The sequence below is a fragment of the Acipenser ruthenus genome, chromosome 10, assembly GCF_902713425.1.
Source record: "Acipenser ruthenus chromosome 10, fAciRut3.2 maternal haplotype, whole genome shotgun sequence".
Lineage (NCBI taxonomy): Eukaryota > Metazoa > Chordata > Actinopteri > Acipenseriformes > Acipenseridae > Acipenser > Acipenser ruthenus.
In genome coordinates this window covers 54,512-79,759 of record NC_081198.1, presented here as the reverse complement: position 1 = coordinate 79,759, position 25,248 = coordinate 54,512, and the positions used below count along the sequence as shown (strand labels likewise).

Here is a 25,248-nt window from a genome sequence, read left to right as displayed (position 1 = left end):
TGGAACTGTACAGGTATTGAAATAGATACATGGATACGTACTATATAGGCAATGCTGTAACATATTGTGTAATTGGGTTCAGCGCTGTGAGACAATACTGTGCGAATCAACACTGACACCGAATGCTTACTCGGGTTCATGGAAATATGATATTCTTCGAAATGCAGGGCGAGGAATGGGTTAAGTTTACATCGTAGAAGTTTGAGAAGTTACAATGGAAATACCTCCGCCAGCGAGGGGGAAAAGAGAGACAGCGTGTGTACTCTGTTTTAAAATAGTCCTTGAAGTGCGTTCAAACCCGCGCTTCTTTTTACCCACACCGGCTGAGTGGTGAAAGCTCATGCGGGGTAATCCGTGGTATTTTTACGATGGTAATGTTTGTATGTTTGAGGAGTTTGTTCCTGGCTAGACTACACACAGACCACTCCTTTGCGGAAGCATACAATACTACTCCGCGCAGACAGACGGGGGAAAGTTGTTCAGCTCTGCTGAGCAGTTCGGTTTCTTTAGGTGCTGGAAGCCCATTTTCTGTTTTTTGTAGACTGTGACTCGGGATTGGTGGACTTCGGAAAAGTTACCTGTTAACCAGAGGATTTATAATAGAAGGCTCGTTATCTCTATGACGAGGATTTCAAAGAGGAGATGGGGATACCCAGGCACGCTGTGGGGCAGATTTTACTAATTCTGAGCTGGATCTGCGTCTCGGAGGGTGAGTGAAGGAATGCCTAGCTGTTGTGATAGGAGACTTGCACACGTACACTCACTGTGCGCACACACACACGTACACGATTTAAACGAGATCACGAGCGGTTCTGAACACAAACACGTCTTGATTTGAAAGCATTGGTAAGGTAATGTACAGTAGAGTGCTAGAGCGGGATACTCCGCGAAGTCCGTGTGTCCCCAGGCATCTTCATCACCCAGCACGGCCCGCGTTTCGAGACGTGATGCACTTTCTCTAATGCTGTATAGTATACACTGTCCATAAACACAAGTTATAGAAGAGATCGAGCGACGCATCCGCGCTCGTTAGCCTGTATATATAGATATGGATATTTACACGAGCATTGAGTCACAAGCTCCTCCAAGCCGTGCCGCTGCTCTGCGCAGATGTGACTGCACAGCGACAGTGGCTTCTGATCTAAAATGGATGCTTTAAAGTTTTTATATAGTATGCTTTAGTATTTTGTTGGATGTTGGAAGCAAAGTTTAAAAAAAATAAAAATAAAAACACCAAATATACACACACGTGACAAGGTTATTTATCGCTCAGATACGCACAGTGCATTTACTGTGTATAGTAATATTATTATGACATTAATATCGAGTAGTATTGTGATGATCATGGGCAGAGAAGAATATGGCACGTTGGTAATCCTTACGAATATATTGTTGTATCGCACGTTATTATTGTTGTTGTTGTTGTTTGCAGTTTCATTGTTCGGTTGAAAGTCGGTGTTTCTCTGTTTATATTCATGCGTGATGCTGTGCGGTTCTGAGTCTTTGCGCCGGGTGGGGGGCTGCGTTTGTTTGCACTGGAATTGAATTGTGTTTTTCCAGTGCTGGTTGGTAAGAGGTCGATGAAATCTAAACATCGTGTTCTTGCTGATACCGCACTGTTCCAGTGTGAGCTCTGCGGGTGACAGCAGCCCGGTCCTGTGCTGTGCTCAGGGAAGCCCTCTCTGGTAGGTGTCGCACCCCGGTCCTGTGCTGTGCTCAGGGAAGCCCTCTCTGGTGTAGGTGTCACACCCCGGTCCTGTGCTGTGCTCAGGGAAGGCCTCTCTGGTAGGTGTCGCACCCTGGTCCTGTGCTGTGCTCAGGGAAGCCCTCTCTGGTGTAGGTGTCACACCCCGGTCCTGTGCTGTGCTCAGGGAAGCCCTCTCTGGTGTAGGTGTCACACCCCGGTCCTGTGCTGTGCTCAGGGAAGCCCTCTCTGGTAGGTGTCACACCCCGGTCCTGTGCTGTGCTCAGGGAAGCCCTCTCTGGTAGGTGTCGCACCCTGGTCCTGTGCTGTGCTCAGGGAAGCCCTCTCTGGTGTAGGTGTCACACCGTGGTCCTGTGCTGTGCTCAGGGAAGGCCTCTCTGGTAGGTGTCGCACCCTGGTCCTGTGCTGTGCTCAGGGAAGCCCTCTCTGGTGTAGGTGTCACACCCCGGTCCTGTGCTGTGCTCAGGGAAGCCCTCTCTGGTAGGTGTCGCACCCTGGTCCTGTGCTGTGCTCAGGGAAGCCCTCTCTGGTGTAGGTGTCACACCCTGGTCCTGTGCTGTGCTCAGGGAAGCCCTCTCTGGTAGGTGTCGCACCCTGGTCCTGTGCTGTGCTCAGGGAAGCCCTCTCTGGTGTAGGTGTCACACCCTGGTCCTGTGCTGTGCTCAGGGAAGCCCTCTCTGGTGTAGGTGTCACACCCTGGTCCTGTGCTGTGCTCAGGGAAGCCCTCTCTGGTGTAGGTGTCACACCCTGGTCCTGTGCTGTGCTCAGGGAAGCCCTCTCTGGTAGGTGCCTCACAGCACACGTTCAGTATGGAGGGAGAGCGAGGGAGGCGACAGCAGGCTTCTCCTGGTTTGATTCGACATGGACCCCCCCTTCCTTTGATCTGCACACATCTGGCACAGTTTATCCAGGCGGAATTCAGAATAGTATTTCTGCAGGCCGCCTGCGATGCTTAGTGAAGGCATTAGCAGAGCATTAAGGTTATAAAAAAAAAAAAAAAAAAGCCTGTTCCCTCGCTGACCCAGTTGAGCCGGGCCGGGGTGCGCGCATTTCTCGTGTTCGAGTAATTCATTCAGTGTGTCCTGTCACAATTCCCTGAGGATATGAGCTGCACTGTTTCAATAAGACATGTCCTGTCACAATCCCCTGAGGATATGAGCTGCACTGTTTCAATAAGACATGTCCTGTCACAATCCCCTGAGGATATGAGCTGCACTGTTTCAATAAGACATGTCCTGTCACAATCCCCTGAGGATATGAGCTGCACTGTTTCAATAAGACATGTCCTGTCACAATCCCCTGAGGATATGAGCTGCACTGTTTCAGTAAGACATGTCCTGTCACAATCCCCTGAGGATATGAGCTGCACTGTTTCAATAAGACATGTCCTGTCACAATCCCCTGAGGATATGAGCTGCACTGTTTCAGTGTGTCCTGTCACAATCCCCTGAGGATATGAGCTAAGAACATAAGAACATAAGAAAGTTTACAAATGAGAGGAGGCCATTCAGCCCATCTTGCTCGTTTGGTTGTTAGTAGCTTATTGATCCCAGAATCTCATCAAGCAGCTTCTTGAAGGATCCCAGGGTGTCAGCTTCAACAACATTACTGGGGAGTTGGTTCTAGACCCTCACAATTCTCTGTGTAAAAAAGTGCCTCCTATTTTCTGTTCTGAATGCCCCTTTATCTAATCTCCATTTATGACCCCTGGTCCTTTTTTCCTTTTTCAAGTCAAAGAAGTCCCCTGGGTCGACATTGTCTATACCTTTTAGGATTTTGAATGTTTGAATCAGATCGCTGCGTAGTCTTCTTTGTTCAAGACTGAATAGATTCAATTCTTTTAGCCTGTCTGCATACGACATGCCTTTTAAACCTGGGATAATTCTGGTCGCTCTTCTTTGCACTCTTTCTAGAGCAGCAATATCCTTTTTGTAACGAGGTGACCAGAACTGAACACAATATTCTAGGTGAGGTCTTACTAATGCATTGTAGAGTTTTAAAATTACTTCCCTTGATTTAAATTCAACACTTCTCACAATATATCCAAGCATCTTGTTGGCCTTTTTTTATAGCTTCCCCACATTGTCTAGATGAAGACATTTCTGAGTCAACATAAACTCCTAGGTCTTTTTCATAGTTCCCTTCTTCAATTTCACTATCTCCCATATGATATTTATAATGCACATTTTTATTGCCCGCATGCAATACTTTACACTTTTCTCTATTAAATTTAATTTGCCATGTGTCTGCCCAATTCTAAATGCTGTCTAGATCATTTGGAATGACCTTTGCTGCTTCAACAGTTTCTGCCACTCCTCCTATTTTTGTGTGTCTGCAAATTTAACAAGTTTGCTTACTATATCAGAGTCTAAATCATTAATGTAGATTAGGAATAGCAGAGGACCTAATACTGATCCCTGTGGTACACCACTGGTTACCTCACTCCATTTTGAGGTTTCTCCTCTAATCAGTACTTTCTGTTTTCTACCTGTTAACCACTCCCTAATCCATGTGCATGCATTTCCTTGAATCCCTACTGCGTTCAGTTTGAGAATTAATCTTTTATGCGGGACTTTGTCAAAAGCTTTCTGGAAATCTAAATAAACCATGTCGTATGCTTTGCAGTTATCCATTTTCAATGTTGCATCCTCAAAAAAGTCAAGTAGGTTAGTTAGATGTGATCTCCCTTTCCTAAAACCATGCTGTCTCCCAGGATATTGTTACCATATAGGTAATTTTCCATTTTGGATCTTATTATAGTTTCCATAAGTTTACATATAATAGAAGTCAGGCTTATTGGTCTGTAGTTACCTGGTTCGGTTTTGTTTCAGTGTGTCCTGTCACAATCCCCTGAGGATATGAGCTGCACTGTTTCAATAAAACATGTCCTGTCACAATCCCCTGAGGATATGAGCTGCACTGTTTCAGTAAGACATGTCCTGTCACAATCCCCTGAGGATATGAGCTGCACTGTTTCAATAAGACATGTCCTGTCACAATCCCCTGAGGATATGAGCTGCACTGTTTCAATAAGACATGTCCTGTCACAATCCCCTGAGGATATGAGCTGCACTGTTTCAGTGTGTCCTGTCACAATCCCCTGAGGATATGAGCTGCACTGTTTCAGTGTGTCCTGTCACAATCCCCTGAGGATATGAGCTGCACTGTTTCAATAAGACATGTCCTGTCACAATCCCCTGAGGATATGAGCTGCACTGTTTCAATAAGACATGTCCTGTCACAATCCCCTGAGGATATGAGCTGCACTGTTTCAATAAGACATGTCCTGTCACAATCCCCTGAGGATATGAGCTGCACTGTTTCAATAAGACATGTCCTGTCACAATCTCCTGAGGTTATGAGCTGCACTGTTTCAATAAAACATGTCCTGTCACAATCCCCTGAGGATATGAGCTGCACTGTTTCAATAAGACATGTCCTGTCACAATCTCCTGAGGATATGAAATGTACAGGAAGCCAATGCAAAGAAGCCAACACTGGGGTGATATGTTCTCTTTTTCTGGTTTTAGCTGAGATTCTAGCAGCAGCATTCTGAACCAGTTGCAAACGAGAAACATTTTGGGATGCCAGAAAATAACGCATTCCAGTAATCAATTCTGGAGGATACAAAGGCATGTCCTACTCTTTCAGCGTCAGATCTAGAGATTATAGGTCAAAGCTTTGCAATATTTCTCAAAAGATGATTTTGTCTCTTTGATATGTTTCTCAAATAAGAGTAGTGTTGAAGATCACGCCTAAACGTCTCATTTCTAGTACAGCTTCAGAAGATAGTCTCCTGAAATCCAGGCCAAATGATTCAGGCTTATCTGGCTGGTTTGATGAACCCACTAACAAAACAAAATAAATGTTGCGACATCCAGCCCTTCATGTCAGTAAGACAATATATTATATTGGTCCCAAAAGAGGCATCACCAGGATTTAGAGACAAATACATCTGGGCGTCATCAGACAGTGCAGATTTCATTCCCAATTAAAACAAATTGAGACCTATCGGAAAGATGAGACTTGAACCAGGATAAAACAACTCCAGATAAACCCACAACATTTTGCAGGCGATTGATTAAGATAGAGTGATCCACAGTATCAAAAGCAGCACTTAGATCGAATAAAATGAAAACTGATAAATAACCAGAGTCAGTGCCAAGGAATAGATCATTTAATACTCTAACAAGAGCTGTCTCAGTACTGTTCACATGGCCAAAACCAGACTGACATTTTTCATAGATGTTGTTTTGTGTCAAAAATGGATGCAGTTGATTTGCAACTACCCTTTCTAATATCTCATTAATAACATTAAGAATATATGTATTAAGAGAACAAAATATTTCTTTCAATAATTTAGCTGGAATAGGCTCAAGAATCCAGGTAGTAGGTTTAATATGCATGACTATATCACTTAAACCTGTGAAGGTCACTGGACAGAAGGAATCAAAAATAACCAGGATAGGTCTGGTAGGTTCTACTGGGCTCTTTCATCACCAAACAGAAGAATTCGATCATAGCTGGAAGAAGGAACGATAGAAAATCACCAAATTCAGATAAAAATGTAGTCAAAGAATCTACAAAATGATATTGCAAAAGTCTACCGGAAGCCATAATAGTAGCACAGTTTGATTTTGAAATGTCACATTTTACAATTGTCAGTTTATGGAAAACTACAAAGTGGTGTGTAATTCAATATGTTAATGTAACATTATTCAGCAGGTTTCATTCGACTTTATGAAGTAAAATGAGTTCATTCCATAGGGGGATGCAAAACTTTGTACACTGTACTCCTGACGATGATTACCCGCATAGATTAAGAGGTACCTTTACCTGAATGTTGATGAGCTTTTATAAATGTGAAGTTAGTAACTGCACTGCGCTCTCAGGACTGCACCGCGCTCTGTCAGGACTGCACCGCGCTCTCTCTGGAGTGCACCGCGCTCTCTCTGGAGTGCACCGCGCTCTCTCTGGAGTGCACCGCGCTCTCTCTGGACTGCACCGCGCTCTCTCTGGACTGCACAGCGCTCTCTCTGGAGTGCACCGCGCTCTCTCTGGAGTGCACAGCGCTCTCTGGAGTGCACAGCGCTCTCTCTGGAGTGCACCGCGCTCTCTCTGGAGTGCACCGCGCTCTCTCTGGACTGCACCGCGCTCTCTCTGGAGTGCACCGCGCTCTATCTGGGAGCGGAGTGTTTGTCTCAGTTCCCATGATCAGAGCTGTTTAAACACAGCGCACATCTGGCTGGTGATGTCATGGCTGGCTGCCTGGGAGGCGGGTGGGGGAAGTGAAGCAGCGTTAATGAAATCCTGATGGCCTCTGCTCTGCTCCACTCCCATTCTCTAACTCATCACACTTCACATTTACATCTAATTCCACACTTCTCGCACACACTTGCTTTTCATGAAATATTTCTTGTGTTTTACTATCCCTCTTTGATGAGTATTATAATTTAGTCATTTAGCAGACACTTTTATCTAAAGTGACTTACAGAGACTTGGGGGTGAACTCTGTATCACAACTGCTGCAGAGTCATTTACAACAGGACCTCAGTTTTACGTCTCATTCGAAGGACGGAACACAAGGAGATTAAATGACTTGCTCAGGGTCACACACAGTGGCTGAGCTGGGATTGAACCTGGAACCTCCTGGTAATAAGCCCCTTTCTCTCACCATTGGACCACCCTGCTAGCAGGAGGGTTGGATGCTGTGCAGATAGGCTTGGTGTTTGAGTGGCAGTGTGCAGCACTGCAGTCTGTGCTCAGGGTTAGGCTCTGTGTGGATCAGCACTGCAGTCTGTGCTCGGGGTTAGGCTCTGTGTGGATCAGCACTGCAGTCTGTGCTCGGGGTTAGGCTCTGTGTGGATCAGCACTGCAGTCTGTGCTCGGGGTCAGGCTCTGTGTGGATCAGCACTGCAGTCTGTGCTCAGGGTTAGGCTCTGTGTGGATCAGCACTGCAGTCTGTGCTCGGAGTTAGGCTCTGTGTGGATCCGCACTGCAGTCTGTGCTCGGGGTTAGGCTCTGTGTGGATCAGCACTGCAGTCTGTGCTCGGGGTCAGGCTCTGTGTGGATCAGCACTGCAGTCTATGCTCGGGGTCAGGCTCTGTGTGGATCAGCACTGCAGTCTATGCTCGGGGTTAGGCTCTGTGTGGATCCGCACTGCAGTCTGTGCTCGGGGTTAGGCTCTGTGTGGATCAGCACTGCAGTCTGTGCTCAGGGTTAGGCGCTGTGTGGATCAGCACTGCAGTCTGTGCTCGGAGTTAGGCTCTGTGTGGATCAGCACTGCAGTCTGTGCTCGGGGTCAGGCTCTGTGTGGATCCGCACTGCAGTCTGTGCTCGGGGTTAGGCTCTGTGTGGATCAGCACTGCAGTCTGTGCTCGGGGTTAGGCTCTGTGTGGATCCGCACTGCAGTCTGTGCTCGGGGTTAGGCTCTGTGTGGATCAGCACTGCAGTCTGTGCTCGGGGTCAGGCTCTGTGTGGATCCGCACTGCAGTCTGTGCTCGGGGTCAGGCTCTGTGTGGATCCGCACTGCAGTCTGTGCTCGGGGTTAGGCTCTGTGTGGATCCGCACTGCAGTCTATGCTCGGGGTTAGGCTCTGTGTGGATCCGCACTGCAGTCTGTGCTCGGGGTCAGGCTCTGTGTGGATCAGCACTGCAGTCTGTGCTCGGGGTCAGGCTCTGTGTGGATCAGCACTGCAGTCTGTGCTCAGGGTTAGGCGCTGTGTGGATCCGCACTGCAGTCTGTGCTCGGGGTTAGGCTCTGTGTGGATCAGCACTGCACTCTGTGCTCGGGGTTAGGCTCTGTGTGGATCCGCACTGCAGTCTGTGCTCAGGGTTAGGCTCTGTGTGGATCAGCACTGCAGTCTGTGCTCAGGGTTAGGCGCTGTGTGGATCCGCACTGCAGTCTGTGCTTGGAGTTAGGCTCTGTGTGGATCCGCACTGCAGTCTGTGCTCAGGGTTAGGCTCTGTGTGGATCAGCACTGCAGTCTGTGCTCAGGGTTAGGCTCTGTGTGGATCCGCACTGCAGTCTGTGCTCAGGGTTAGGCTCTGTGTGGATCAGCACTGCAGTCTGTGCTCAGGGTTAGGCTCTGTGTGGATCAGCACTGCAGTCTGTGCTCAGGGTTAGGCTCTGTGTGGATCAGCACTGCAGTCTGTGCTCAGGGTTAGGCTCTGTGTGGATCAGCACTGCAGTCTGTGCTCGGAGTTAGGCTCTGTGTGGATCCGCACTGCAGTCTGTGCTCAGGGTTAGGCTCTGTGTGGATCAGCACTGCAGTCTGTGCTCGGGGTCAGGCTCTGTGTGGATCAGCACTGCAGTCTGTGCTCGGAGTTAGGCTCTGTGTGGATCCGCACTGCAGTCTGTGCTCAGGGTTAGTCTCTGTGTAGATCAGCACTGCAGTCTGTGCTCAGGGTTAGGGAATGGTTAGCTAGCTGTACTGCTGTTCCTCCCTGGACCTCACCTGGCATCACAGTGTGGACTCGATGGGCTGGTTAACTGAGTGATAGAAGGAAGGAGCGAGTCCTTTGCTACGACCCTCCCCAAATCCACCACGCTCGCTTTCTGACTAGCTAAGAAGGAGGGTCTGTTATGAAGCAGTGCTGTGCCGTGACTGTTTTGAAATTACTGCACATCCTCTTGGGTCTGGTTTGCAAACCCTCAAACCCGCGTACAGTTTCTGTTCTGGATCCTGGCATCTTACTGGAGTGTGATGTTAATGTAGCGGGGTGTGGGGGAGGGGTGGGTGCAGGAAGCAGGCACTTCTCTTCCTGTCTGCCACGCGCTACACTCAGACTGAAATAACACTTCGTAAAGAGCCTGTGATGTCACCCGCAGCCCGGCGCAGTCCATTCCTCTGAGGCGGGGGGGGGGGGGCGGGGTGATGATGTCACCCGCAGCCCGGCACAGTCCATTCCTCTGAGGCGGGGGGTTGAGGGCTGAGCAGCGAGCATGCTGGGAGCCCTCCAGAGAGCTGCCTCTGCTCACACTGTATTGCTACATGGAATTCACTGCACTCCACATTGTGAAAGGATGTCCATTAAGAGTTCACACTGCACACAGTTCACTCTGAATTACAGCTGCTCCTCCCTGGAGATTAGTATCTGCAACAGAGCTTCCTGTCTGATGTGCAGGAGGGGTCTGACTGTAAGATAACCCCCAGAAAGATTTGCTTACAAAAATACTGCAGACCTCACATGTGGAGTGTTTGCTGTTAGATTTTGTGTTGTAAGAGTTGTCTTGTGAAAGTGTGCAGCAGGAGCTGAAGTGATTGTTGTGAACATGCTCACTGTTTGCTGTGTTCTCACTGAGGGCAATACAAACGAGTGAATTACAGGACGCTGCTCGTGACATCTGCTCCTATTGTGGCATGGACTGTGATCTCTTGTGAAGAGCCAGTCATGCATTCCTGACAGTGCAGGCATCACTCACTGCTGCTTCTGCATCACATGCAGCCTCACAGGAACAGGGAGCTCCTCACCCTACAAAGGGTTGCTAATAAAACACGAGCTGCGATCTAATTAGACTGTGCTGAAATTTCCAAGGTGACTCAATCACAGAACAATTGGGCTCTTTTTCTGAGCTCATAACCCCTGTCTTAAGACAGCTAATCTCCAGGGTTTGTAAGAATGTTTTTCTGTCTCATAGCACCACACAGTAACCTTTTTGTGGCACTGCTAATGTACTGATACGCATGTGGCACTTAAACACACACACACACACATGTACGTACACGCACACAGACGTACACACACACACACACGTACACGCATGCTCACACACGTACACATACACACACACGTACACACACACACGTACGTACACGCACACAGACGTACACACACACACGTACGTACATGCACGCTCACACACACATACACGCACACACACACACACACGTACGCACACGACATGCCTTTTAAACCCGGGATAATTCTGGTCGCTCTTCTTTGCACTCTTTCTAGAGCAGCAATATCCTTTTTGTAACGAGGTGACCAGACCTGAACACAATATTCTAGGTGAGGTCTTACTAATGCATTGTAAAGTTTTAACATTACTTCCCTTGATTTCAATTCAGCACTTCTCACAATATATCCGAGCATCTTGTTGGCCTTTTTTATAGCTTCCCCACATTGTCTAGATGAAGACATTTCTGAGTCAACATAAACTCCTAGGTCTTTTTCATAGATTCCTTCTTCAATTTCACTATCTCCCATATGATATTTATAATGCACATTTTTATTGCCTGCATGCAGTACTTTACACTTTTCTCTATTAAATTTCATTTGCCATGTGTCTGCCCAATTCTGAATGCTGTCTAGATCATTTGGAATGACCTTTGCTGCTGCAACAGTGTTTGCCACTCCTCCTGTTTTTGTGTCGTCTGCAAATTTAACAAGTTTGCTTACTATACCAGAATCTAAATCATTAATGTAGATTAGGAAAAGCAGAGTACCTAATACTGATCCCTGTGGTATACCACTGGTTACCTCACTCCATTTCGAGGTTTCTCCTCTAATCAGTACTTTCTGTTTTCTACCTGTTAACCACTCCCTAATCCATGTGCATGCATTTCCTTGAATCCCTACTGCGTTCAGTTTGAGAATTAATCTTTTATGCGGGACTTTGTCAAAAGCTTTCTGGAAATCTAAATAAACCATGTCGTATGCTTTGCAATTATCCATTGTCGATGTTGCATCCTCCAAAAAAATCAAGCAGGTTAGTTAGACACACGTACACACACACACACACATACACACACGTACACACGCAGTCACACACACGCTGGTAGCACTGTGCTGTATGGGCTGCATGTCTGAAGTCTCATTGTTGTGTTTCTTTCAGCTCTGCAATGTCGAGGAATGAAGGAGCCCTGTATCAATGATGGGAAATGCATTCCCTACAACAACGGCACTGGATACTGCAAGTAAGACCCCTCTTGTGAATTCAGAGTTGCTTGGTACTGTCCTGTAGCATTGTCAGAAAGCAAGCTGGGGCTTGTAGAGTGGAACCCGAGACTCGGTGTGCCTCTGGGATTCACTCTCCATTGTAGCTGTGCCTGCTCTGGTATTTACTGTACGAGTGAGCTCCATCACACCAAGGGCTTAGCGTGGGTCCAGGGGACGCTGCTGCAAGCCTTGGGTTTGACTTTGTGCCAGACTGAGAGCCACCCCAGGGAGTTTGACATTACGAGGAAGGGAGAGTGAAAGCTGGAAGAACAGTAAGCTGCTGCTGGGAGCATTGCTTCAGATTAAGAAGCTGTTGGACCGGTGCTGCAGCCCCGGAGCACTCCAAGCTGATGGGTGTGGAGCCGGGATTCGTGCACGTTTTGTATTAATGTGCCCAGGCTGTGAGCAGTGTCTCAGTGTATGAATGGGGAGTGGCTGGACAGTCACACTGCTCCGGGAATGCAGGGGCCCGTCGCACAGCAACAATCGTTGTGCAATACAGGAGATTCAATCAGTAAATCCAGCCCGCGCGCTGCCTGTTCTGTTGTAAATACAAGGGCTTGTCCCATTTTAATTAGAGCTGTAAATCTGCCTTTATAAGATATGTTAGATCTGTTAACTGCTGCTCTCATACCAGAAGCTACCTGGCCCTTGTAATTGTACTGGAGCGGTGAGACTGGGTGAAGTGATGGCTTCCTCTTCAAACTCAGTCCACAATCTGCCTGCCTGCCTGCCTGTCTGTCTGTCTGTCTGCTGTCTCCCTGCCTGCCTGTCTGTCTCTCTCCCTGCCTGCCTGCCTGCCTGTCTGCCTGTCTGTCTGCTGTCTCCCTGCCTGCCTGCCTGCCTGCCTGTCTCTCTCCCTGCCTGCCTGCCTGCCTGCCTGTCTGCCTGTCTGTCTGTCTGCTGTCTACCTGCCTGCCTGCCTGTCTCTCTCCCTGCCTGCCTGCCTGTCTGCCTGTCTGTCTGTCTGCTGTCTGCCTGCCTGCCTGTCTGTTTCTCTCCCTGCCTGTCAGCCTGCCTGCCTGTCTGCCTGTCTGTCTGCTGTCTCCCTGCCTGCCTGCCTGCCTGTCTGTCTCTCTCCTTGCCTGCCTGCCTGGGCTCCTCTGTTTGTTTAAGATGTTTCTGTGAAATGTGGGAGATTGCTGTGACATGTGGCCTGACATGTTTGATGAGTGACACCCAGCTGTGTGTCAGCCCCCCGTCACTCAGACAGGCCAGGGGGAGGCACAGTGACATTTAAAATGAAAGGGATCCATTCCACAATGGGGGCGTGTATACTGTAGCAATACAGTAAACTGTAGCAGCAACAGGGGTTCAAAACAGAGATGAAAATGAGCAGAAGGTGGCCAATGGCTTTGGTCCCACGTTTCCATTGGGATGAAGCTTCCTGAATGTGTGTCAGTGTGCGCGGGTGTCAGTGACACTGCAGCAGAGGTTTGAGACAGACTCTGTGTAGTTTCTCCTATTGTATCTGTTGGAAAGCTAGGCTGGCAGTGATACAGGAGGGAGAGATGCTGGGCTGGGCAGTGATACAGGAGGGAGAGACGCTGGGCAGTGATACAGGAGGGAGAGACGCTGGGCAGTGATACAGGAGGGAGAGACGCTGGGCAGTGATACAGGAGGGAGAGACGCTGGGCAGTGATACAGGAGGGAGAGACGCTGGGCAGTGATACAGGAGGGAGAGACGCTGGGCAGTGATACAGGAGGGAGAGACGCTGGGCAGTGATACAGGAGGGAGAGACGCTGGGCAGTGATACAGGAGGGAGAGACGCTGGGCAGTGATACAGGAGGGAGAGACGCTGGGCAGTGATACAGGAGGGAGAGACGCTGGGCAGTGATACAGGAGGGAGAGACGCTGGGCAGTGATACAGGAGGGAGAGACGCTGGGCAGTGATACAGGAGGGAGAGACGCTGGGCAGTGATACAGGAGGGAGAGACGCTGGGCAGTGATACAGGAGGGAGAGACGCTGGGCAGTGATACAGGAGGGAGAGACGCTGGGCAGTGATACAGGAGGGAGAGACGCTGGGTAGTGATACAGGAGGGAGAGACGCTGGGCAGTGATACAGAAAGGAGAGTTAGCACTGCATCACCTCAGGTACTGTAAGGGAGGGAGTCTCTCTCAGTGTATCATCGTCTCCTCCTTTCTTACACTAACTCTACCCTCACTTTGGATTGCTTCTCCTCTCCCTCTCTCTGAGAATGTCAGCGAGTCTTGTTTGGATCTTTGACTGCAGTAATGAAGACAAGCTGAAGACACTGTTTCGAGGGAGGAGGGGTTCTAAGACTAGAAGCCGAGTGCAGAACTGACACCGCAAGCAGGACTTTCTGATGGGAAAGTGGACACAGATCCAGAGGATGGGAGCAACAAACCGCAAGCAAAGGGAACTACAAATCCCAGAATGCATCTCACGTTGTAGCTTAAAAAAAAACAACCCTGCTACTGTAGTAAACGTAGTATTTAAATATAGATTTTTTTTTGCATTTTCACTACCTTATTGTTTCTGAGATGCAAGCAAAGCAAAAAAGGGAAGCGACTAGAAAAAGGTGGGCATGTTCCCCAGAGAGTGTGTGTTGAAATGAGTGCCAGGGAATGCAGAGAATCCACAGTCCTACTTCATCCAGACCACAATTCAAACATTTACAGTGACAAGCTGTGCATAGAATGCAACCCAGTGCACTAGAAATGGAACAGTATGTGGATTTGCTGTGCATTTAAGTGCTGGTGGTGTGTGTATGCTCTGTGTAAAATCATTATTCATCACGGTACAGCATTCACACTGCCATAAAGAACACCGCACAGCATTCACACTGCCACCGAGAACACCGCACAGCATTCACACTGCCACCGAGAACACCGCACAGCATTCACACTGCCACCGAGAACACCGCACAGCATTCACACTGCCACCGAGAACACCGCACAGCATTCACACTGCCACAGAGAACACCGCACAGCATTCACACTGCCACAGAGAACACCGCACAGCATTCACACTGCCACCGAGAACACCGCACAGCATTCACACTGCCACCGAGAACACCGCACAGCATTCACGCTGCCATCGAGAACACCGCACAGCATTCACGCTGCCACCGAGAACACCGCACAGCATTCACGCTGCCACCGAGAACACCGCACAGCATTCACGCTGCCACCGAGAACACCGCACAGCATTCACACGTTCCATTCAGAGGCTTGGTGGTTAAAGAAGGTGGGGGGGTGCGTCAGTGCGTGTGCGCGAGTGTGTTTGTGTGTGTCAGTGTGTGTGTTTGCGTGTGCGTGTGTGTTTTATATGTGTGCGCAGTTCAGAAAAAGCAAACCCAGCTGATGGTGGTCAGACGATGTTTGTGTCGGAAGCGGCTCCAGATCTCTCTGAAGCAAAACCCTCGAGGGAATAATATTTACTTTGCAACTCAGAGAGAGAGAGAGAGAGAGAGAGAGAGAGAATGGATTGCAGAGTTCAGAATCCATTCTTCTCAGTCTGAAGGGCACCTTGCTGCTGTTTTGAAGTGGCTTTCCAGATAACGGTTGTGCAGTTTGCCAGGTCTGAATGGGGCACACTGCTGTGGATAGAAGGATCTACCTGGTATTAATGGCCGCTTTCATTTATTTGAGTTTCTTGGGAGGGGGGGGGGAGCACAAGCTAGATGAGAGTGTTAATAATTGGCATGAGGTATTTTGGATTGGTCACAGTGTGTGCCATTGCACATGGAGCTCTGGATGCGGAGCAGTCCAGTGAAACCAGCAGAGATGCAGCACGGTCCTGCCTCCTCTCTGTGTTATAAGACACGGACGCACAGGGATTGAAACCAGCAGAGATGCAGCGCGGTCCTGCCTCCTCTCTGTGTTATAAGACACGGATGCACAGGGATTGAAACCAGCAGAGATGCAGCGCGGTCCTGCCTCCTCTCTGTGCTGTAAGACACGGACGCACAGGGATTGAAACCAGCAGAGATGCAGCGCGGTCCTGCCTCCTCTCTGTGTTATAAGACACGGACGCACAGGGATTGAAACCAGCAGAGATGCAGCGCGGTCCTGCCTCCTCTCTGTGCTATAAGACACGGACGCACAGGGATTGAAACCAGCAGAGATGCAGCGCGGTCCTGCCTCCTCTCTGTGCTATAGGACACGGACGCACAGGGATTGAAACCAGCAGAGATGCAGCGCGGTCCTGCCTCCTCTCTGTGTTGTAAGACACGGACGCACAGGGATTGAAACCAGCAGAGATGCAGCGCGGTCCTGCCTCCTCTCTGTGCTGTAAGACACGGACGCACAGGGATTGAAACCAGCAGAGATGCAGCGCGGTCCTGCCTCCTCTCTGTGCTATAGGACACGGACGCACAGGGATTGAAACCAGCAGAGATGCAGCGCGGTCCTGCCTCCTCTCTGTGCTATAGGACACGGACGCACAGGGATTGAAACCAGCAGAGATGCAGCGCGGTCCTGCCTCCTCTCTGTGTTGTAAGACACGGACGCACAGGGATTGAAACCAGCAGAGATGCAGCGCGGTCCTGCCTCCTCTCTGTGCTGTAAAACACGGACGCACAGGGATTGAAACCAGCAGAGATGCAGCGCGGTCCTGCCTCCTCTCTGTGCTATAAAACACGGACGCACAGGGATTGAAACCAGCAGAGATGCAGCGCGGTCCTGCCTCCTCTCTGTGTTATAAGACACGGACGCACAGGAATTGAAACCAGCAGAGATGCAGCGCGGTCCTGCCTCCTCTCTGTGTTATAAGACACGGACGCACAGGGATTGAAACCAGCAGAGATGCAGCGCGGTCCTGCCTCCTCTCTGTGTTATAAGACACGGACGCACAGGGATTGAAACCAGCAGAGATGCAGCGCGGTCCTGCCTCCTCTCTGTGTTATAAGACACGGACGCACAGGGATTGAAACCAGCAGAGATGCAGCGCGGTCCTGCCTCCTCTCTGTGCTATAGGACACGGACGCACAGGGATTGAAACCAGCAGAGATGCAGCGCGGTCCTGCCTCCTCTCTGTGCTATAGGACACGGACGCACAGGGATTGAAACCAGCAGAGATGCAGCGCGGTCCTGCCTCCTCTCTGTGTTATAAGACACGGACGCACAGGGATTGAAACCAGCAGAGATGCAGCGCGGTCCTGCCTCCTCTCTGTGTTATAAGACACGGACGCACAGGGATTGAAACCAGCAGAGATGCAGCGCGGTCCTGCCTCCTCTCTGTGTTATAAGACACGGACGCACAGGGATTGAAACCAGCAGAGATGCAGCGCGGTCCTGCCTCCTCTCTGTGCTGTAAGACACGGACGCACAGGGATTGAAACCAGCAGAGATGCAGCGCGGTCCTGCCTCCTCTCTGTGCTATAGGACACGGACGCACAGGGATTGAAACCAGCAGAGATGCAGCGCGGTCCTGCCTCCTCTCTGTGCTATAGGACACGGACGCACAGGGATTGAAACCAGCAGAGATGCAGTGCGGTCCTGCCTCCTCTCTGTGTTATAAGACACGGACGCACAGGGATTGAAACCAGCAGAGATGCAGCGCGGTCCTGCCTCCTCTCTGTGCTATAGGACACGGACGCACAGGGATTGAAACCAGCAGAGATGCAGCGCGGTCCTGCCTCCTCTCTGTGTTATAAGACACGGACGCACAGGGATTGAAACCAGCAGAGATGCAGCGCGGTCCTGCCTCCTCTCTGTGCTATAAGACACGGACGCACAGGGATTGAAACCAGCAGAGATGCAGCGCGGTCCTGCCTCCTCTCTGTGTTATAAGACACGGACGCACAGGGATTGCTAGGCAGGGGAAAGGCAGGCTGTGATTTTAAAGGAGTTCTTTAATTGATGACAGTGTTTTGTTACATGAATCTATGAGCACGGCTTCAGGAATGTCTGTGTGAACTGGATCACTTCCCTGTGCTGCTCTGGGATGGGCTCCATGCTGAGGGCTGCCTTTCTAATCCAATAGAGAGTTCAGCCCAGGCGTAGTAACTGTGCCTGCCTCAGCCTCCTGGTTAACATTACCACCTCCCATTACCTGGTTTGAGTGCTCTGGATTCAGGTGTGAAGCGCGGGTACAATGGGCTCCGAGTGCGAGCAGGTGGCAGACGAGAGTCTGGCTCTCCGCCCAGTGTCCCGGGACAATGGTGGAGTGGGTCTGCTTTGTGCCCAGGCGATCTGGTTTCTGGATAGGGGAAGGGTTAGCAGCTGTACTTTAATAAAGTCAGGAAGCCACTGCTGGCCCCAGTGTGCAACTCAAGACCAGCAGCATTCATATGCTGTTTCGCTGTTTCACCTGAAACTAGTGTGCATTTTGTGCTGAGCTGTTTGCAGAGATTGAGGAATCCTTTCTCTTAACCCTAACCCTAACACCCCTGTCTGCAGCAGCACAGGCTGCAGGGGAGACCTTCCATGTTAACAGTATTAAGAGAGAAAGAAACAATTATAATAACAGAAACAACGACAGTACAGCAGCCTTGATAATCCCTTCTTTACCTCTAACCCTTAGCCTGGAACACATTCTCTATTGCAGACTGCAAAGGGCAATATCCCCTGAAAGCTGTCATCAGCTAGGCTCTATCACGCCCAGGATATCCGTGCCCCTGACTCACTGCAGGAACAGCACTGCCTGACTCTTTCAGTATGACTGTGGGCTCTGTGCTGCGTGCATTTAGCACTTTGCCAGGTCATGGGACAGCACAGCAGTGTAAATCCAGCACTGGGTTGGGTAATGTGTATTAAGTGCTGTATTGGGTAGGGTATGTATATCTATTGGGTAAGGCAGTGAACTATATAGTATTGAGTAGGAAATATTGACTGGGTAGGGTAGTGTCTGTGTTGGTAGGGTAGTGTCTGTCTGTTGGTATACACAGGATAATGACAGTGACTGCGTCTCTGCACTGTGACTGGATAATGACAGTGACTGTGTTCTGAACAACACAGACTTCCCTTTAGCAGTTAATAAAGAAGGAAAAGCACAAGATCTTTATCCCCTCTCTGACCTCGCCATGAACTATGACAATGAAAAAACTGTTAGAAGAATAAAAGCTTGTTTTTTAAACCCACAGTCTGCCTGCCTGTCTGCCTGTCTGTCTGTGTGCCTGCCTGTGTCTGCCTGCCTGTCTGTGCCTGCCTGTGTGTCTGCCTGCCTGCCTGTGTGCCTGCCTGTCTGTGCCTGCCTGTGTGTCTGTCTGTCTGTGTACCTGCCTGTGCCTGCCTGCCTGTGTGCCTACCTGTCTGTCTGCCTGTCTGTGTGCCTGTCTGTGTGCCTGCTTGTCTGTCTGCCTGTGTGTCTGCCTGTCTGTGTGCCTGCCTGTGTGTCTGCCTGTCTGCCTGCCTGTGTGTCTGCCTGCCTGTGTGCCTGCCTGTGTCTGCCTGCCTGTGTGCCTGCCTGTCTGTGCCTGCCTGTGTCTGCCTGCCTGTGTACCTGCCTGTGTCTGCCTGCCTGTGTGCCTGTCTGTCTGCCTGCCTGTGTGCCTGCCTGTGTCTGCCTGTCTGTGCCTGTCTGTCTGCCTGCCTGTGTGTCTGCCTGCCTGTGTGTCTGCCTGTCTGTCTGCCTGCCTGTGTGCCTGCCTGTGTCTGCCTGTCTGTGTGCCTGCCTGTGTGTCTGCCTGTCTGTCTGCCTGCCTGTGTGTCTGCCTGTCTGCCTGCCTGTGTGTCTGCCTGCCTGTGTGCCTGCCTGTGTCTGCCTGTCTGTGCCTGTCTGCCTGCCTGTGTGTCTGTCTGTCTGCCTGCCTGTGTGTCTGCCTGTCTGCCTGCCTGTCTGTGTGCCTGCCTATCTGTCTGCCTGTCTGTGTGCCTGCCTGTGTGCCTGTCTGTGTGCCTGTCTGTCTGTCTGCCTGCCTGTGTGTCTGCCTGCCTATGCCTGCCTGTCTGTTTGTCTGCCTGTCTGTGTACCTGCCTGTCTGTCTGCCTGCCTGTGCCTGCCTGTCTGTGTGCCTGCCTGTCTGTTTGTCTGCCTGTCTGTGTGCCTGCCTGTGTCTGCCTGTCTGTTTGTCTGCCTGTCTGTGTACCTGCCTGTCTGTCTGCCTGCCTGTGTCTGTCTGCCTGCCTGTGTGCCTGCCTGTCTGTCTGCCTGTTGCCTGCCTGTCTGTGTGCCTGCCTGTCTGCCTGCCTATCTGTCTGCCTGCCTGTGTGCCTGCCTGTGTCTCCCTGTCTGTGTGCCTGCCTGTCTGTCTGCGTGCCTGCCTGTCTGTGTACATGCCTGTCTGTGTGCCTGCCTGTGTCTGCCTGTCTGTTTGTCTGCCTGTCTGTCTTCCTGTCTGCCTGCCTGTCTGTCTGCCTGTCTGTGTGCCTGCCTGTCTGTCTGCCTGCAGCCGATAGACTCCCCCTGTAGAGGCTGGCTGCTGTGCAGCATGCTGGTGGAGTCGTGCTGTTGGCACGACTGTGTTTGTAGGGTGGGATCCAGGCCCCAGCTCCACACTGGGGTTGTGCACATTAAAACCTGAATGTTAAAGTAACTTTGCTCTCATTGTGTCTCAGGTGTGCTGCAGGCTACCTGGGGGAGTACTGCCAGCACAAGGATACTTGCCTGCCCGATACGTGCAGAAACAGGGGCAACTGCACAGCGACGGTGTCGGGGGGTGTGGTCCGCACGTCCTGCACCTGCCCCCTGGGTTTCTCCGGAACCATCTGTGAGACCCCCCAGCCCACCGCCTGCTACCCGCAGAACCCCTGCCACAACCAGGGCACCTGCCGTCTCCTGACCCAGGACAGATGGGAGTGTGTGTGTCCACGCGGCTGGACAGGTAAGGGGAGCAGCACTGCTACATAGACATACGCATGGCCCTGGACAGATGGGAGTGTGTGTGTCCACGCGGCTGGACAGGTAAGGGGAGCAGCACTGCTACATAGACATACGCATGGCCCTGGACAGATGGGAGTGTGTGTGTCCACGCGGCTGGACAGGTAAGGGGAGCAGCACTGCTACATAGACATACGCGTGGCCCTGGACAGATGGGAGTGTGTGTGTCCACACGGCTGGACAGGTAAGGGGAGCAGCACTGTGCAGCTCCAGTGTGCTCCGGCACGGGACAGCAGAAACGGCTCACGTTCACATTTGCACAGTCCAGCACATGCACACGATTATCGGGCCCTTTTGGTATCCAGCTCCATCTCTGGGGGCTAAAACACGACAGGATTTCAAAGTAAGCCTGCATGATAAATACATGAAATCCTACCTGCTAGCCCAAGCCTTGCTGGCTTTAATAATGCAGCTGCTGGGAACAGAAGCCTCCAGTGAAATGTCTGCTGTTTTGTTAACTGGGCACTGTTGTGTTTCCTCCGCAGGTAAGAGCTGCCAGCGTGTGGACTCCTGTGCCTCTCAGCCCTGCCAGCACGGAGGCACCTGCTCCGCCCTGTCGAGGGAGCGCTTCACCTGCAGCTGCCTCCCCGGCTATACCGGGACAACCTGCCAGACGGACATCGACGAGTGTGCAGCCAAGCCGGCGCTGTGCCAGAATAAGGGACAGTGTGTGAACGTGCCAGGGAGCGCCCGCTGCCAGTGCCAGCCGGGCTTCAGTGGGAAGCACTGTGAGAGCGTCTACGTGCCCTGCGCACCCTCCCCCTGCCTCAACGGGGGCACCTGCCGGCCCACCAGTGACGTCTCCTACGAGTGCAACTGCCTGCCAGGTAGGAGCCCTCGGCTCCCGCGCATTCCTGTCGTTAGGGGATACGGTGCTACAGATTACATGTGAAACTGAACTTCCGTTAGCACAGTGGAGAGCACAGATCCCTTACTGGTATTCAACAGGAGTAATCAAAGAGTCCCCACAGCACAGGCACAGGGTCCCATAGAGGGCTTGGTGTTGTACTGTTGGTAGAATATTAGACATTGAAAACCATGTGGCATGCTGCCCCCCCAGAGCCAGCCCCCCTGGGCAGGTTAGCCCTGCTGCCCTGCCAGCGCGTGCGGAGGAACATTAACGTGACCTGTTTAAAGAAGTGCTGTGACACGCAGTCGCTTTGTTTGGCCGGCACGCTTACACAGGAAACAGGCAGCGGCAGCAAAGGAAGCACTCGGCAGCGAGAGCGGATAATCAAAGCTGCTGTTAGCTCCTGAATCCCGAGCAGCTGCCTTACCCTGCTGTCTGCCACGTGCTCTGGGGCCAGTGAAGGAGGAGGGGGGGGCAGCACAGCCACTCTGCAGGGCCAGTGAATGAGGAGGGGGGGCAGCACAGCCACTCTGCAGGGCCAGTGAAGGAGGAGGGGGGGGGCAGCACAGCCACTCTGCAGGGCCAGTGAAGGAGGAGGGGGGGGGCAGCACAGCCACTCTGCAGGGCCAGTGAAGGAGGGGGGGGGGCAGCACAGCCACTGTGCAGGGCCAGTGAAGGAGGAGGGGGGGCAGCACAGCTCTCTCCTCCCTCTCTCACCCTGCCTCTCCTCCCTCTCTCACCCCGGCTCTCTCCTCTCTCTCACCCCGGCTCTCTCCTCTCTCTCACCCCGGCTCTCTCTCACCCCTCTCTCTCCTCTCTCACCCCGCCTCTCTCCTCTCTCTCACCCTGCCTCTCTCCTCTCTCTCACCCCGGCTCTCTCTCACCCCTCTCTCCTCTCTCACCCCAGCTCTCTCCTCTCTCACCCCGGCTCTCTCCTCTCTCACCCCGGCTCTCTCCTCTCTCTCACCCTGCCTCTCCTCTCTCTCACCCCGGCTCTCCTGTCTCTCACGCTGCCTCTCCTGTCTCTCTCCTGACTGCAGGTTTCAACGGGACGGACTGTGAAAGGAACATTGATGACTGCCCGCAGCACCGCTGCCAGAACGGGGGGACCTGTGTGGACGGAGTGAACACCTACAACTGCCAGTGTCCCCCGGAGTGGACAGGTGAGCAGGATAATCCCCTCCATACACCTCACTGCAGGGTCACTGGGACAGGACAATCCCCTCCATGCACCTCACTGCAGGGTCACTGGGACAGGACAACCCCCTCCATACACCTCACTGCAGGGTCAATGGGACAGGACAATCCCTTCCATACACCCCTCTGGACAGGCACATCAGAGCCAGCCTGAATGGACTGTTTCCTTGTTTTTAGTTAGAGAGCAGCTCTAATGCATTGTTAATGTTGATACTGTGAAGGAGAGCGCCCCCTGCCCTGACCCTGTGTCTCTGCTGCTCCAGGTCAGTTCTGCACAGAGGATGTGGACGAGTGCAGGCTGCAGCCCAACGCCTGTCAGAACGGAGGGACCTGCAGCAACCGGCAAGGCAGCTACAGCTGCGTCTGCGTCAACGGCTGGAGCGGCGACGACTGCAGCAAGAACATCGATGACTGCGCCACTGCAGCCTGTGCAGCGGGGTCCACATGCATCGACCGTGTGGCATCCTTCGTCTGCAACTGCCCCGTGGGCAAAACGGGTAGGCACGCGGGAGACGGGGAGGCACAGCGGGAGACGGGGAGGCACAGCGGGAGACGGGGAGGCACAGCGGGAGACGGGGAGGCACAGCGGGAGACAGGAAGAGGGAGGCACAGCGGGAGACGGGGAGGCACGTGGGAGACGGGGAGGCACGTGGGAGACGGGGATGCACAGCGGGAGACGGGGAGGCACGTGGGAGACGGAGGCACAGCGGGAGACAGGAAGACGGAGGCACAGCGGGAGACAGGGAGGCACAGCGGGAGACAGGGAGACGGGGAGGCACAGCGGGAGACGGGGAGGCACGCGGGAGACAGGGAGGCACACAGACTTGATCCTAATTCAGTGTAAGTGTTGTTCTGACCTCTGGGTTGCTCACAGCTCCTAGCAGCTGTGAGCAACCCAAAGCAGATCAGTTTCAGCTCTCAATGCTTCAGTCTTTACCTGGATCCAGCGGCGCTGAAATGGGTTCAGAACTAGAGACAGTCTGGGCTGTAACCCTTGATGTTTCCAGGTCAGTGCTAACCCATTTCAAACACTGTGAACCCAGAACCCGCTATTCCATGCTGCTCACACGCTTCTCCTTCCCTTCTGTAACAGGTCTCCTGTGCCACGTGGCAGATGCTTGTATTAGCAACCCCTGCCAGGAGGAGTCGATGTGTGACACCAACCCCCTAAATGGGCAGTACATCTGCACCTGCCCCTCGGGGTTCAAAGGAGCCGCCTGCACAGAGGACATCGATGAATGCACCATGAGTAAGTGAACTACAGCTCCAGGGGCCAGGAGAACATGCTGCCGTCACATTGGGTGGAGCTGTTCCATTTGATTACTGTTGTTGTTGTTTGTAATCTTCCTCTGTCCTGTGTATTTTCATGCTGCTCTTTGAATGGGTCTGTATATCCTAAATGAAGGTGTGTTTCACTCCCCTGACGTGTGTATTGCTGCAGACTCGAACCCCTGTGAGCACGGCGGCCGCTGTGTGAACACGGACGGCTCGTTCCGCTGCGACTGTGCGCTCGGCTACGCCGGGCCGCGCTGCGAGGCTGACGTCAACGAGTGCATCTCCATGCCCTGCCAGAACGACGCCACCTGCCTGGACCAGATCGGAGAGTTCACCTGCATCTGTATGCCAGGTGAGAGAGCCTGTCTGTCTGTGAGCCTCAGTGCAGTCTCCTCAGTGCAGTATCAGCGTGTCTCTGAGTCTCAGTGCAGTCTCCTCAGTGCAGTATCAGCGTGTCTCTGAGTCTCAGTGCAGTCTCCTCAGTGCAGTATCAGCGTGTCTCTGAGTCTCAGTGCAGTCTCCTCAGTGCAGTATCAGCGTGTCTCTGAGTCTCAGTGCAGTCTCCTCAGTGCAGTATCAGCGTGTCTCTGAGTCTCAGTGCAGTCTCCTCAGTGCAGTATCAGCGTGTCTCTGAGTCTCAGTGCAGTCTCCTCAGTGCAGTATCAGCATGTCTCTGAGTCTCAGTGCAGTCTCCTCAGTGCAGTATCAGCATGTCTCTGAGTCTCAGTGCAGTCTCCTCAGTGCAGTATCAGCGTGTCTCTGAGTCTCAGTGCAGTCTCCTCAGTGCAGTATCAGTGTGTCTCTGAGTCTCAGTGCAGTCTCCTCAGTGCAGTATCAGTGTGTCTCTGAGTCTCAGTGCAGTCTCCTCAGTGCAGTATCAGCATGTCTCTGAGTCTCAGTGCAGTCTCCTCAGTGCAGTATCAGCGTGTCTCTGAGCTGCCTGTCTCTCTCTCTCTCTCTGCAGGGTTCATCGGGCTGCACTGTGAGACGAACGTCGACGAGTGCCAGAGTAACCCGTGCCTGAACAGCGGCCGGTGCACCGACCAGGTCAACAGGTTCATCTGTGACTGCCCGCCAGGTGAGACCACTTCCATCCAGTGTGTGCATGTGCGTGTGTGTCCGTGTGCGTGCGTGTGTGTGTGTGTGTGTGTGTGCATGTGTGTAGTTACAGCTATTAACTTAATTGGAGCTTAATTCAAGCAGGCATCACACCCTGGAAGTTTGCATGAAGTATCATTAAAAACAGTCATGGTGTAGAAGTAAGAAGGAATGTTTTAGATCAGTGTGTTAGCTCAAAGCTGGCCAGTGTGGTTTCAGTGTGGCTTCTCTTTTAGGCTTCAGTGGTGTGGTGTGCCAGGTGGACATCGATGAGTGTGCGAGCACGCCGTGCCACAACGGAGCCAAGTGCATCGACCGACCCAACGGATACGAGTGTGACTGCGCAGAGGGTAAGAGACACGGCTACGAGTGTGACTGAGCAGAGGCTGTGAGAC

General features: G+C 51.9%; 1 protein-coding gene across 1 annotated transcript in view; it reads left to right on the top strand.

Moving 5' to 3' along the window:
* The first annotated feature begins 241 nt into the window (after positions 1-241).
* Positions 242-25,248, top strand: part of LOC117403728 (neurogenic locus notch homolog protein 2) — a 48,655-nt gene continuing 23,648 nt past the window's right edge. Inside the window, exons 1-10 of the mRNA XM_059031371.1 lie at positions 242-709; positions 11,543-11,624; positions 20,112-20,377; positions 20,919-21,260; positions 22,324-22,446; positions 22,744-22,977; positions 23,574-23,729; positions 23,922-24,107; positions 24,720-24,833; positions 25,090-25,203. Coding sequence (XP_058887354.1) covers positions 643-709; positions 11,543-11,624; positions 20,112-20,377; positions 20,919-21,260; positions 22,324-22,446; positions 22,744-22,977; positions 23,574-23,729; positions 23,922-24,107; positions 24,720-24,833; positions 25,090-25,203 — 1,684 coding nt within the window. The 5' untranslated portion in view covers positions 242-642. The remainder of the gene's footprint in view (positions 710-11,542; positions 11,625-20,111; positions 20,378-20,918; positions 21,261-22,323; positions 22,447-22,743; positions 22,978-23,573; positions 23,730-23,921; positions 24,108-24,719; positions 24,834-25,089; positions 25,204-25,248) is intronic.